General features: G+C 35.2%; 1 protein-coding gene across 2 annotated transcripts; it reads left to right on the forward strand.

Moving 5' to 3' along the window:
• The first annotated feature begins 40 nt into the window (after positions 1–40).
• On the forward strand, positions 41–11,352 carry LOC124435709 (contactin-4-like). 2 transcript variants are annotated; one of them, XM_046985678.1, is made up of 17 exons: positions 41–198; positions 920–1,013; positions 1,191–1,508; positions 1,842–1,912; positions 1,979–2,207; positions 2,454–2,629; positions 3,351–3,444; positions 3,633–3,950; positions 4,170–4,240; positions 4,991–5,201; positions 5,269–5,372; positions 7,225–7,720; positions 7,940–8,065; positions 8,421–8,603; positions 9,138–9,266; positions 9,865–9,943; positions 10,835–11,352. In XM_046985678.1, exons 1-17 carry the CDS (start codon positions 136–138, stop codon positions 11,031–11,033), a joined length of 2,961 nt encoding a protein of 986 aa, XP_046841634.1. In that variant the 5' UTR covers positions 41–135; the 3' UTR covers positions 11,034–11,352. The 2 variants fall into 2 exon arrangements, with proteins under 2 accessions (XP_046841634.1, XP_046841635.1); XM_046985679.1 differs by having other exon boundaries at positions 8,424–8,603.
• The last annotated feature ends 3,481 nt before the right edge of the window (positions 11,353–14,833 follow it).

Raw genomic sequence — 14,833 nt, forward strand, 5'->3', positions numbered from 1 at the left:
TTTTGCTGCTTTATTCTTCATAGCAATAATCATCTTTACAACACGACCTCAGAACAAAACAGATGTGAAGAAAGGAGAAAGCTTCTCCCTAGAATGTGAAGCTTACTCCAAGCCAGATCTACCTATCAAATATAAATGGTTTCACAATGGAAAAGACTTGAGAAAAGCAATCAAACATTAAATGTGACTTCATCTCAAGTGAGTAGAATCTCAAAGTGAAAAACCGAACTTGAAAACTTAAAGGCCGAATAATATAAAATGCTGCTGTGCGACGAGAAAGAAATATTGTTGTAAGGTCCCAATACCCTAGAAATTTTAATCCTATTACCAATTATGCCGATTTTGGTTACCATCAGAACGATTAACAAAAACATGTGCGCTGAAACAGTATTGCCATTCATTAGATAATAGTTTGATGATGTCGAGTTGATATTATTGAGTAGGTTTGAGCAAGTTTCAACATAAGGGCGAAAGGCAAAATGCAACTGTCAGTCAGAAATTGAAATTGCGGCACTCTTTTATCAATGATAGATTAAGGGGCACCTATGTACTTTTAAATGTCAAGATCTGATGACGCAATTTCCAATCAAAAAAAGTTGTTACATGTTTGTAGATGGAGATCATCCAGGTTAGTGGAGTTATCACAAGGACATTTGGTGCTGGTGTTGAATGACATTTTAAAAATATAAGCAGTAGTTATCTTCAATATCGAGAATTGACACCAACGCCAAACAGTCCAACTCAAAACTCCACTCTACTGGATGATGAGTGTATCTTCTACAAACATGTAACGATGCTCCCAGATTCAAACCGATCACTTCAAAAAAGATGTTATTTTGAAAACGCGATTTCCAATATTGTGGACGATACAAAGTAAATTTGCAATACGTCATATATATGTTGCATTTTCTTATTCTAGCTACAAGACAGCGGAGAATATAAATGTCGAGCGTTTGTCAAGACGAACATTTACAATACAGGAAAATCTTCAACGGCCCTCGTCATTGTAAACGGTAAGATTATTATCCAGTGATTTCCGCATTTTTCTCTTATTCAGATGAGGAAACAGTTTTCTTATTTCATCTTAGTCTTTTTAAAGTAATTGAAAGTTAAAAAATATGAGCTCTGTAATTTTCATCAACAAATTCCTGGTTTTTTGATAACTCTTTGATCTCAACCTCATATGACAGGTCCTCCAGATGCTCCACAAAATTTAAACATCAATGGAGGATGTCGAAACTTCACTGCTAATCTTACTTGGACATTATATCTCAACTCTTATCACACTGTGGACAGAGTCTTCATCCAGTGGAGTGTGATGGAAAATATGACTATGTGGTACAATGTAACGGACAACATGACTGTAAATGGAAACCTAGAAGGTCGTATCGTGAAGGGACTGAATCCTTACACAGACATAGTTTTTCGAGTGATTGCTGAGAACGTTTATGGATTGAGCGAGCCAAGTAATTACACAAAAGGACAAACGTGCAAAACCCCAGCTGATAGTAAGTACTATAGATGTATGAACTGTACTGTACCTATCGCAAATTTATACACCCCCAAAAATTAACAATAATACAACGAAGGATATTACAAATACGGACATTGAGCAAAATAACAATTGTGACAAATACACGAAAATATATTTCATTCGATTCCAACCATCTTCAGGGGAGGATAACCATAAACATGATCGCTTGTTTGATACCAAAAGAGCGAGAACGGCTTTTTTCTTAAAAAATATTTTGCAAAAAATACTTTCGCAAAATTTATGAGAAATTTATCATAATTAAAAGGTTTAAACGCCTTCAAATCATGATCGTTTCCTTCATTCACAGAGCCTTCCTTCTGTCCCATTGATGTTAAAGGAAGCTCAACGAATCCTCGCAACATCAGAGTAACTTGGAAGGTAAGACACTGATATCATTGCATCCAAAACCAAAGTGCCTAACGCAATATGTCTTAATTTGTTAAGGACGTCCCTAAACTGCTTCAAAACGGCCCAGGATTTGGTTATATATTTCAATACAGAAAACCTGGACGTCAAATGTGGCTGGAAAAAGTTTTACCATTTGGCAACGCCCCGGAGTTTACCATCAACAGCACTTCTGCGTTAGAGTTGTGGGAATTTCGCGTACTAACGTACAATAGCGAAGGTGGAAGTGGTGAATGTCCTACAGCGCAGGCGCGCTCGGAAAGTGACGGTACATGTAAAAGCAATATCGCAATACAAAACAACATTGATACGATTAGTTAAGATAGAATTTTCTTCAAGAATTAAATAAGTAAAAATGGGTTTGTTTTGGGAGATGGAGTAACATGGCCTAAGAAAATGAGTAAAGATGTAGTAAATAATGGATAAGAATTATAAAGATAAACAAAAGGGTAAAAATGGGTAAAGATGGACTTTATGAACAGTAAGTTACTCCAGTTTTGCTGCTTCTTCATAGCAATAATCATCTTTACAACACGACCTCAGAACAAAACAGATGTGAAGAAAGGAGAAAGCTTCTCCCTAGAATGTGAAGCTTACTCCAAGCCAGATCTACCTATCAAATATAAATGGTTTCACAATGGAAAAGACTTGAGAAAAAGCAATCAAACATTAAATGTGACTTCATCTCAAGTGAGTAGAATCTCCAAGTGAAAACCCGAACTTGAAAACTTAAAGGCCGAATAATATAAAATCCCGCTGTGCGACGAGAAAGAAATATTGTTGTAAGGTCCCAATACCCTAGAAATTTTAATCCTATTACCAATTATGCCGATTTTGGTTACCATCAGAACGATTAACAAAAACATGTGCGCTGAAACAGTATTGCCATTCATTAGATAATAGTTTGATGATGTCGAGTTGATATTATTGAGTAGGTTTGAGCAAGTTTCAACATAAGGGCGAAAGGCAAAATGCAACTGTCAGTCAGAAATTGAAATTGCGGCACTCTTTTATCAATGATAGATTAAGGGGCACCTATGTACTTTTAAATGTCAAGATCTGATGACGCAATTTCCAATCAAAAAAAGTTGTTACATGTTTGTAGATGGAGATCATCCAGGTTAGTGGAGTTATCACAAGGACATTTGGTGCTGGTGTTGAATGACATTTTAAAAATATAAGCAGTAGTTATCTTCAATATCGAGAATTGACACCAACGCCAAACAGTCCAACTCAAAACTCCACTCTACTGGATGATGAGTGTATCTTCTACAAACATGTAACGATACTCCCAGATTCAAACCGATCACTTCAAAAAAGATGTTATTTTGAAAACGCGATTTCCAATATTGTGGACGATACAAAGTAAATTTGTAATACGTCATATATATGTTGCATTTTCTTATTCTAGCTACAAAACAGCGGAGAATATAAATGTCGAGCGTTTGTCAAGACGAATATTTACAATACAGGAAAAACTTCAAAGGCCCTTGTGATTGTAAACGGTAACATTATTATCCAGTGATCTCTACATTTTTCTCTTATCCCACTGAAAAGAGCATGAATTTTGTGTCTTCTTTTCAAAAGTCACTGTCTGAGATATGTATTTGCCAGATCTAAATTTGAGCTTTGTAACTTATCGTTACTGTTCCTGGTTGTTTGATAACTCTGTGATCTCAACCTCATATAACAGGTCCTCCAGATGCTCCACAAAATTTAAACATCAATGGAGGATGTCAAAACTTCACTGCTAATCTTACTTGGACATTATATCTCAACTCTTATCACACTGTGGACAGAGTCTTCATCCAGTGGAGTGTGATGGAAAATATGACTATGTGGTACAATGTAACGGACAACATGACTGTAAGTGGAAACCTAGATGGTCGTATCGTGAAGGGACTGAATCCTTACACAGACATAGTTTTTCGAGTCATTGCTGAGAACGTTTATGGATTGAGCGAGCCAAGTAATTACACAAAAGGACAACCGTGCAAAACCCCAGCTGATAGTAAGTACAAAACACATATTAGCTGTTCCCGTCTAAGATGTAGACTTCCCCAAAATCTTTTCACACCTAGGAAAAGGATGTAAAACAGCAGAGAAGAGTTTGCTGTTCGGCTTAAAAAAAATCAAATGAGAAATGTATCATTTCTCATTCAATTGTAGAAATCGACTAATAACTAAAACGAAAACATGAATGTTTTTTTTTCTCGTTTAATTGCTTTAGAACCGTCAGTTTGTCCTACTGGAGTCACTGCCTATTCAGAAATGGCGCAAACCCTTAAAATTAAATGGAAGGTGAGTATACGAATGGACGAAAACATCTCTTGCATGACATGCGCATCTCTTATTTGAAAGACACTGAAATTCTTACAATCACCATGTCTGAAATAAAGTGATGAATATTACTTAAGAAAAATTCAACGTCGGAAATTTTTTCGCTGTAAGTCTCTTTTGTATCACATGAATTCCAAAAACAGCTTTAAATTTCCGCCTTAAGTCAACTCCTGAAAGCAACAACTTTAAGACTTCTCCTTCCACATCTCCCTCCGAACCACAACTTTACCAATATTGCTGCAAGGCGGGAAACGTTGTTATTTATATAATTAGAGGTATCAGATTACTGTGGATGTGTAAGTGCGATGTGTTGAAAGTGAGGGTGAGGTGTTAAGACTGGAAAAGCTTAAGAGGGATGGAACTGCCTTTGGTGTCAAGTGAAGGCTTTAGTTTGGAGATGAAGAGGTTTTCGGGGATCCATCATCAAGATCTATAATTCTTGTTAACTTTCTTATTAGTCTGAAGATGTGTTGAGTAAAGACGAAACGTCAATCTTTCAATAAATTTTATAAAACCAAATTTTATATGGCTATGCTAAAAACTATTTGTTGAGCTCTAAAATATATGTTGAGAATCCACAACTTTACATCAATTTGTGCTTCAACCTCTTCCAAACCATGATCACCCTACTTTATTCATGTCACTATGAACGACGCCCGCTCTTTCGGAACTAGAGAAAACTAATTATGAACAACTAACGATACATTTCAGGCAGTACCAAAGATTTATGAAAATGGTCCAGGCTTTGGGTACAACGTGAGCTACCGAATAACCGGATCGAAGTGGAAACACAAATTAGTTTATGGAAAAGTGTACATACTAATGAACATGAGCGTCGATGAGCAGTGGGCAATTCAAGTGCAAAGCATAAATGCGAAGGGAAATGGTCCAGAGTGCCCTATTAAAAGATCAGCAAGCGAAGGTAAATCATTAAAAATCATCGCATTTAATGGCAACTCGCTCAACTTCTCTTTCCTTCATAACGACAGCACCTACGGTGGCCCCACAATCGTTCAGGCATAAGGAAATTAGATCCGACTACGTTTTGCTGGAATGGGACCCAGTTCATTACAGCCCGATCGAGGGATACAAGGTATGTTATGGAAGGGAGTTAGTAAACAATTATGATACAAGATGAGAACAAAAATTTGTGACATATTTTAAAATCAGTGGCGATTTTATCATCGCTTTCATTCTTAAGGTCCGTTCGCACTGAAGCTTGAAGCGGCGCTGAAACCGTATGCTGTAACTCGTCCAATTTAGCCTCTAACGTAGTTAGCAAAGCCGTAACGCTGCACTCAGTGTGTACGACATAATATAAAATATAGAAGGCTAAATTTGGACGAGTTACAGCATACGGTTTGAGCGCCGCTTCTCCAGTGTGAACGGACCTTTAAAGCGTGGTTTCAACATACTATAAATCACATACATAGCAGGGTCATTGCATATTTTTTACTTTCGCTGGAGTTAAAATTCGCGTACGGCAAATAAAATGAACCATTTCACTTCCGATAAAAATTCAATGAAATCAAAGATGAACTTCGACCTTTTTCAAACATAAAAAAATTCACACTAAAGAATGAATCGTGATGATCTTGATTATTCGCAGAAATTTACCAATGTGCTGATTTAAAAATTGTTTTAGAAAGAGCAAATACCATAGCGAATGGTCAAAATAATAACGTAATAGTTCTTAAAAGAACTGTTTAAAACCAGAACACTAACCCAATAATTCTAAAAGAACTATTCAAAACCAGAACACTAATTCAATAATTCTAAAAGAACTGTTTAAAACCAGAACACTAACCCAATAATTCTAAAAGAACTATTCAAAATCAGAACACTAATTCAATAATTCTAAAAGAACTATTTAAAATCAGAACACTAATTCAATAATTCTAAAAGAACTATTTAAAACCAGAACACTAATTCAATAATTCTAAAAGAACTATTTAAAACCAGAACACTAACCTAATAATTCTAAAAGAACTATTTAAAACCAGAACACTAATTCAATAATTCTAAAAGAACTATTTAAAACCAGAACACTAATTCAATAATTCTAAAAGAACTATTTAAAACCAGAACACTAATTCAATAATTCTAAAAGAATTATTTAAAACCAGAACACTAATTCAATAATTCTAAAAGAACTATTTAAAACCAGAACACTAATTCAATAATTCTAAAAGAACTATTTAAAACCAGAACACTAACCCAATAATTCTAAAAGAACTATTTGAAACCAGAACACTAATCCAATAATTCTAAAAGAACTATTTAAAACCAGAACACTAACCCAATATTTCTAAAAGAACTGTTTTAAAGCTAACGAACTGTGTTTTTCAGGTTCAAAAACAGTTCTTTTAGAATTGCTGGGATAGTGTTCTGGTTTTAAACAGTTCTTTTTCGAACTATTACGTCATTATTTTGACCATTCACCATGGTATTTGCTCTTTTTTAGGGTAATTTTTAAATTTGTCACCACGGCAAAGTTTTTATTTTACTAATGTGCTGATTTGGGAAAGACGTCAATGCCTTCAATTGTATCTTTACGAATGTTTAGATAACAAAACAAACGAATACAAAAAAACATTGAAGGGTCTTTAGAAACCAGGAGGAGCTCCTTTGCTGGTGATAAATACCGAACTAGTTTAGCAAAACAACTACCAAATGTCCATAAAAGTTGGTAGTTACATGATTTGAAAACAGTGCAATGCATTAGTAGTTTCGATAGGGTTTTATTAGTAAGTAATGTTTCCTGCTTGTTGAGCTTCATTTTAAAATGAACATGAAATACACATAGGAATATTAACGAAATGACGTGCTACGTATTTACACTTACAAAAAAACAACTCGCTGTCCATCGAAAAAATAATATGTTTTTTCCATGACAATCTTGTCTAAATTTTTATCTCTGACTCGACATGCCACATTTCTTTCAGCTAACCTATTGGTACGAAGACGGGAGTAAGACACGCGTAAAACGCGCGGTTAGTTCGTGTGTGGGAGAAAAGAACGCGTGCGTAACCTTTATCAAAAACGTAATGACGACCCAATACAGACAGGGAGACTTGCAACCATTTAAGAACTACACCATGTACTTGCAAGCTTACAACCAAATTGGCCCGGGACCAAAAAGTAATCATATTAAAGTGTCCACACAGGAAGGAAAACCCGGAGTGGTACATGACGTAAGCGTGACGTCATACGGACGTTATTTGCACGTGCAATGGAAACCACCGATCGAGGCTAACGGTATTATTGTTGGTTACCAACTAAGGATCAATAGCTCTAACTTTACAGTAGGAAGTCGTGTTCTCGAATATTTGTTCGACAAGTTACAGCCGAAGACAGAGTACGTTGTGTTTATAACCGCAGAAACAAACGCAGGCTCAGGAGAAGCCGTTTCAACTTCTGCCCGCACGACAGACATGAGAAGTGAGAAATTATTTTAATAATCATAACCTTACGCAACCTCACGTAACACAAGATAACTTCACACAAAACAACGCAACATCAAAAATATGAAAACGTCAAAATGCCCATGGATTCACGCGTGTTGTTTTCAAAACCACAAAACGTGTATTTTTACCAAGACGCAAATGGGGATTTTCTTGCTAGCATGACATCAAACATATAATTTATTCTTTTTCGTAGCTCCCGCAGTGGCACCTCCACCAATAGTTGAAGCCATCGACGAAGATAGTGTCAATGTCACCTACGTTCCAAGCTCAAAGGAAGGCGGATACCCGGAAAAATTCTACATTGTTTATAGAGAAAAAGGTCCGTAGTTATTTCCTACGTTAGCAACATTATGTGACACATGTTATGTCGAACATTACCGAAATTGTATGAGTGCTTGATAAACGCATCACAAATCCTTTCGCGAATGACTGCCAATGAATCACGAAGATGCAACGCAATACTTAACCTTTGACAACATCTCAGTTTTGACTTGCGTCGCGTGTATTGCGAAAATTCTTTTGAATTTTTGAGCATAGTTACAATAGTTCCACAAATTGCATGCATATTTGGTCAAATTCATAACTTCAGAAAGAGTTTTTAAGCATCTATTCTGTCAGGGTAGTTAGTTAGAAATCTGTTTTTTGCATATAAATACAAATTCTTTTTTCAACAGAAGATGATGAAAACTTAAAGAATACGGAGGCCATCGAAATCAAGAAAAATGGACAAAAATCGTTCATCCAGATTGATGATTTGGACGATACCAAAGTTTACTTGTTTGCAACTGTTGTCACCAACGGTGACTTGAAAAGCAACTGGAGTGATTTTGCTGAAGGACGCACAATTTCCATAAGAGGTAAAGAGCAAGTTTGTCGATTTAGAAAAATGTGGTTCCCTCACAGAACTTTTTAACTGCGCATTCCAATTTTATTGTGCGTCTTATGCACGGATAAAAACTTGCTGAAAAACGGAATTAAACAATGTTATGCTGCCGAATTGTTCGCAGTTGACTATTAACAATGTGGACCCAACATTGTTCGATTCGATGAACAGCATTACACAAAGAAAAAACAAAATTCGAAAAAACGATCTTTTAACACGAATTCAAGCCATAAACGACGGATACGAATGAAACTTAAAGTTCAAAGTTGTTCCTTGTTTACGAATTGAATTTGAGAATAGAAAATATATTTTTTTCGGACTATGTTTTTTTGTCCGTATTTGATGTATTTACGCATAAGATGTTTTTCATCTTACCGACGATTGCGAATATGACACTAACCTCGTTGCGTTTAGCCATTTACGAGAATAATCATCGTTGTTAGCGTGGTCTAGATACTTAAGTCTTGTAGATACTAAGCTGTGACATTGTTCTTCATTCATTTTTTAGAACTAAAGGGCAGCTCACCAATATACCGTGAAGTTTGGTTCTACATCATTCTTATCCTCATACTGCTGCTGTTGCTTCTCCTCCTACTGCTTTTGTACCTTCGACGAAAACCTAAACAGACATACAATGGTTTGTAAATATTTCGACTGATGTTAATTGACAATAACTTATCGTTACATGGCACTGTTTCCACTTTTAAAAAACACGATTCCTTTCACTGTTCTTATTTTTTCCTTCAGAGTGGAAATACTGTTACAAAAGGACTCTTAATACCCAACTGCGGCCTATAATATAACGCGAGCTCAAATATTTTTTGTATCTCGTGAGAATTTTTTCGTAAATACACGGTAGATTTAGAATGCAGGCGCATGAAAACGTAATGATCAACAACAAAAAAATTCAGGGGAAATTTTTATTTTAGAAATTGTGTAAAATTCGTGTCACACATGTAAGAGTGCAGTGGCGTGGCTAACCCCCAAGTTTGTTCATGTTATGTAAATATTTTGGTGTCAACTTACTGTAAAAACACTAACTTTCTAGAGAAATGAACAACGCTTTTGTGGAGAAATTTACAAAGCACGACTAAACTTGCAGGCTGGCTACGCTCCGTTGTTGCTCTTTCAATATTGAAACAGTGACAATGTAGAAATATCCAAGTAACTAATCAAAACCATAGCAATGCTATGCCAATCGCACCTAAAGGTGTTGTTTTGTGTACATATTTTAGTGAGTGATCGAGAAAGAAAGCGTAAAGTATATGATACACTTGAAATGGGGGATGAACAAACTTTCACGGAACCTGAAGTGTAAGTATTTTTGTAACAGACAGTCCAAACTTCCTAACCTAATAATTTTTCATCAAAATTGTTAATCGAAAGTAGAGGGCTATGGCTTGGTTCAGGTCTTTATGAATTAAGAAATTAACAATTTCAACAACTGCAAATTATCAAGCATTGTTTTCAATAACTTCATTGGATTATCACTGTCAGATATAAGTTGGCTGTTTGTTGTTCGCTAACATTGCTTAAAAGTGTTTCCATTTGATCAAGGCCACATTCCATAACGTTAAGATTTTTCTCAACATGTATTAATCATGCAATCTAATGACAGATTTTTATTAACATAATTAATCAATTATCATGAAAATGTACAACAATAAACAAATTATAATTGTAATACACAAACAATCCATCTCTACCGCATAAGGCAGAAAAAACACTCTAAGTCACAGAGTTATATTTCTGGACCTTGTTGTATATTAATCTACTGTACAAGCATCTAATGCTAAACATATTGACTAATACATAAACTGATCATATAAGCATCTCTAAATTAAATGTAAATTCAATAATAAAAAGACAAGATTATTCAATGTCCTCACTTTCTTATGAAATTTTGCTTGAAGCAAGTCGGTTAGCCATCTCAAATCATATTTACAAACCTTTTACTTTTTGAGCAACATGCAAACACCAATGTAGAGAAAAATCCTTTACCCAAAATGCTTATGTGTTCAAATTTACTTGTCTCCCAATATACAAATGTAAAATCTCCCTCTCATAGTGCCTTTACCCATACTTTGAAATCATTTATTTGGGGCCATTCTTCTACACATCCACCCTTTCCTACCCATGTAAATCTCACTTTTATTCCTTTGGAGTAAGGCAAGAATATTTTAGAAAAAATTTTCTCCATTGAAGGACCTTTGCACCTCCACAAAGACAAAATGCAAGCAATGCTACTGTTCCACAATACGAAGACCCCTTATTGAAAGACAATGACAGTTTGGAGGAATATGGTGGTTCTGATGACGACTTCTCCGAAACGGGCTCTTTTATTGGTGAATATGGAAAGGATAAGGGTAAAAGTATGGATATCTCACAATCCTCATTTGTATAACAGAGGAGAAAATATTTGGAAAAATATGTATCACAATCTATTTTGGAATGGATATAAAATGAATTGAATTAATGCAATTGACTTCGTACTGGGAAACATTGAATGAACTAGTAAAGGGATTAAAAATATACTTCAAGTTAAAAGATATCACAAAACATTGAAAAGGAAAACAAATTTTGTTATGAAATGGTCGATTATAAGCACAAAAATTGAGCCAATTAAGTTGAGCAGATCAAGCTTCTGGAAATTCTGGATATAATTTAGAACTGCAGTGTTGTGAACGGATGTATTGATGATAAATAAAGAATTACAAGGAGTACCAATGACAAGTTTCACTTCCTATGTATCTTTTGAGGAACATTTAGACTCTCATGTAAATCACACCTTTTTAAATTATTAATGTTTTTTATGCAGTGCAGTGTTTGAAATTAAAAAACATTCATAAAAAAAAACATTCATATGACATTCATTTCACGAGAAAACATTAGCCCAACAATATTGACCTGCTCACCACTGTGTGACTTCATAGCTCAGTGGTCAGAGCACTGCACCGGCACCGCAGAGGTCATGGGTTCGAATCCCGTTGAGTCACCTGATTTTTTCAGGTCCTGAGACGATTGCTTAAATTGTCCAGCTAAGTGCGAAGATCATATCTCATTTAATTTTTAAATTATTGTTGAGTTAAGTGCATATGGTAGTTAAGTATTATTAATTTACTCTTAAAGGATGATCGTTGTGCACAAACAATTTGGACGTTATTAAAATTTTCATCAATGGAGGAACTTTTCAATTTCCAACACTCTAGCCTTTTAGCACATGGAACATCTCAGCGTTTATTCAGGCATCCTTTCCTAACTGCTTTAGAGTAAATTGTTTTACATTAAATTACTCTCAATACTACGCGTGAAGAAGCAAACCTTACGTCAGAAGAAACTAGCTATAAGCGTATGCTTTTACAACACGTCAACTCAAACCAGGTGCTTTTTAACTCAATTATCAAATCAAATCATAAAATATTGACACATAAACAGCCTGTATTATCAATTTAAAACAAGCATGAGACGAAAATAATACAAGGAAGTAATACTACTGAAATATTACGTAAAATAAATGTATTTTTACATACCAAAAAGAACCGCACTCCGAAGCATCTCAAATCAAAAATTAAAATGGCCTCCAAAAAGAAGGCGATGAGCAGGTGGTGCAGGGCTCGGCTCTCACCGTCTCCACTCTCCACTCTCCACGCGTACAGTAAAACAAATTTCCTAAAAACTCCGAGTTAAATATTCTTGAAATACCGAAACCACAAAAGTGTTTACATGAATTTTTACCTATATAAATAATATATAAACAGGAACGTGTGAGCTTATTTTGGTTACCGAAGCCATTGATCGCCATTGCTCGGAAAAAAGATCTCATTTTTCAGAGCAATTTGACGATGCTGTTTACATAAAAAAGCTATAGCACACTCAGGAAACAAATTTTGAAAAGATATGAACATACTATGCAAGTATATGCCATCTTCAATCTCAATTCTTTTCGTGTTGTTTTCTTGGTCAGAATTTATAAAAATACAGCATGTAACTAACTATGAAAGATCGATAACTTGACATGGCGAAGAAACGTTTGATAACAGTGTAGTTCATACCTTAATCATTCTCAAAGCTCATTGCATACGGAATATTTGTAAATGGAAGCATTAGCAAAAAAATATTGCCAAATTTAACCGAGGCATGTGCCACGTTTACCTCATGCTAGTTACAGCCCAACCGCCCTGATAACATCGATACAATAATTGGGAAGGAAATGTACTTCGTTGAATATGGGTGGGGAAGCAGTTAATAGTGGCTCCACTGTTGTGTGTGTGTGTGGGGAAGCACATATTCAATTATGTAAATTCTCTTTCAATAACTCTTTTGCCAGGGCGTTTTTGCTTCTTCTTGATGAGTATCGTAAAAAAATTTCGTAATTCCAGCCTTAGTCAGAAATTGATCCTTGATGTTGCAAGTCTAAAGACTATCGCAAATTTCATGATATTGTCTCCTGACAATAATTACAGACAAGTTTCAATATATTTTAGAAAAGATGTACGTTAAAATTTTATTGCAAATTATTACATTGATCGGAGAGAACCTTTCGAACATACACACGTGTAAAGTTATCTTGGCGTAAATTTCATAGGTGATGTTTCTTGGCATTCCGTACATGACTGACAACGTCAATCTTAACAAAACAACCCACTATACGACCAACTAAAATTAGCATCGTATTGATCACACAGCCGTTTCCATTAAATTTAATACACTGTACAACCACTTACTACTTCCACGAATAAGCCTATCATATTTTTTGTTGTCATTTTGTTGAATGTTTCAAATACTTGGTGTCCTGATTCCAACACACTTTATACTATGTACTAAGCATCCTATATTTTAATTACAAAAAAGGAAATTCCAAAATAGTTGGCAGAAGTCTATTTTGGAATTTATCAACTTTTTCGAAGAACTTCATCCCTAATTTAGAGAGCGAGGGAGCTCTCTAATTTAGTTAGAATGCTGAAAATACTGATTTTGTGTGCATGATTTTATGTTAGAGTGTTTATATGTAAGTTCGTTAATGACATTTACACTTTTCATAATGGAAGTATGTCATTGATCATCTGCAAACACCGAATAATCGAAGTCAAGGATTTTGCTTTCTTCAAAAAATGCTTTCATTGATTAAACTTACCGTAAGGCACGTTTGTTGACTGCGCGTGCTAGGCTATACGTCGTTCTAAAAGAGACACAAGCAAACATTGATAGACATGATGAATGAGAGACAAAACCACTTACAACTCGGTGCTCCTCTGTATCTTCTCGTCCCTCTGCGCCTAAAATTACTGCATAACATGTTAGGAGTGTGAAAACAAACAAACAGTCAAAGAAACAAACAAACAAACAAACGCATACCGCAGACAAAATCGGCAACTGTTGCCACGTATCGATAACTGTAAGAATAATTGTTGAAATAAAATCACGACAAATTGTTAAAGCACTTGTATTTTGCAAAAACCAGTGTTTGCAGAAGATCTTTTAAAATTTCATTTGAAACTCGTACTTCACGATGATTTGCAGAAGACAGCTGTGAACTAAAAACATTTACAGTGAAGGCTTCCTTCGAAACCTTTACCTACTGGAAGTTAATTTTTTAAATTGCTGTGGCAGACACTGTTTTAACGTCCCTCAACGTATCGAACGCCGATAGCTTATTTGAGTGATAAGCTGATAGCTTCAAATGGACGTTGAATTGGAAGACTTTGCAATACTCTGCCAGCGCATTGCAATTTCTTTTTCAACTTTAAACTAGATCGATTGTAAATAACATTTCATTTCAATGTTACATGCATGATTCAAATGCAAGAAGCACCACCATATTAACATGTTAAAAGAATGTTGCCTGGCTGATTTGTGCCAACCTCTATAGCATTACACCAAATGGTATAGAAGCGCCAGTCAGTCAACAAGTTAATACATAATTACTATACATTTCCTTAAACCAAAATTTTCATACACTTGCTAGAAATAGGCAATAAGAAAAACAACTAAGTACGGATAGCAGGATAGACGAAAACTAGGTCAGTCGAACTGATATGGACGATGAAGAAGGATGTTTTGTGTCGGAAGATAATTTCTTTCTCCCATTTGCAACAAGTTGACGAGAACTTTTTGTCTGTAGAAATAAAGGAAAAATAGGATATGATCGCTATGTGCAAGTACATCTTGGTATTTATATAGTAGTATATGTTATATGTTTTGTTT

This window comes from Xenia sp. Carnegie-2017, unplaced genomic scaffold (assembly GCF_021976095.1).
Source record: "Xenia sp. Carnegie-2017 unplaced genomic scaffold, XeniaSp_v1 HiC_scaffold_14, whole genome shotgun sequence".
NCBI lineage: Eukaryota > Metazoa > Cnidaria > Anthozoa > Malacalcyonacea > Xeniidae > Xenia > Xenia sp. Carnegie-2017.

What these genes read in the sequence shown, in the direction of transcription:
- LOC124435709 (XM_046985678.1), top strand. Translation starts at nt 136, where the DNA reads ATGGTTTCACAATGGAAAAGACTTGAGAAAAGCAATCAAACATTAAAT. An exon ending in TAAAAGATCAGCAAGCGAAG is followed by an intron (nt 5,202 to 5,268) that starts GTAAATCATTAA and finishes TCATAACGACAG; the next exon opens with CACCTACGGTGGCCCCACAA. An exon ending in ACCTAAACAGACATACAATG is followed by an intron (nt 9,267 to 9,864) that starts GTTTGTAAATAT and finishes TACATATTTTAG; the next exon opens with TGAGTGATCGAGAAAGAAAG.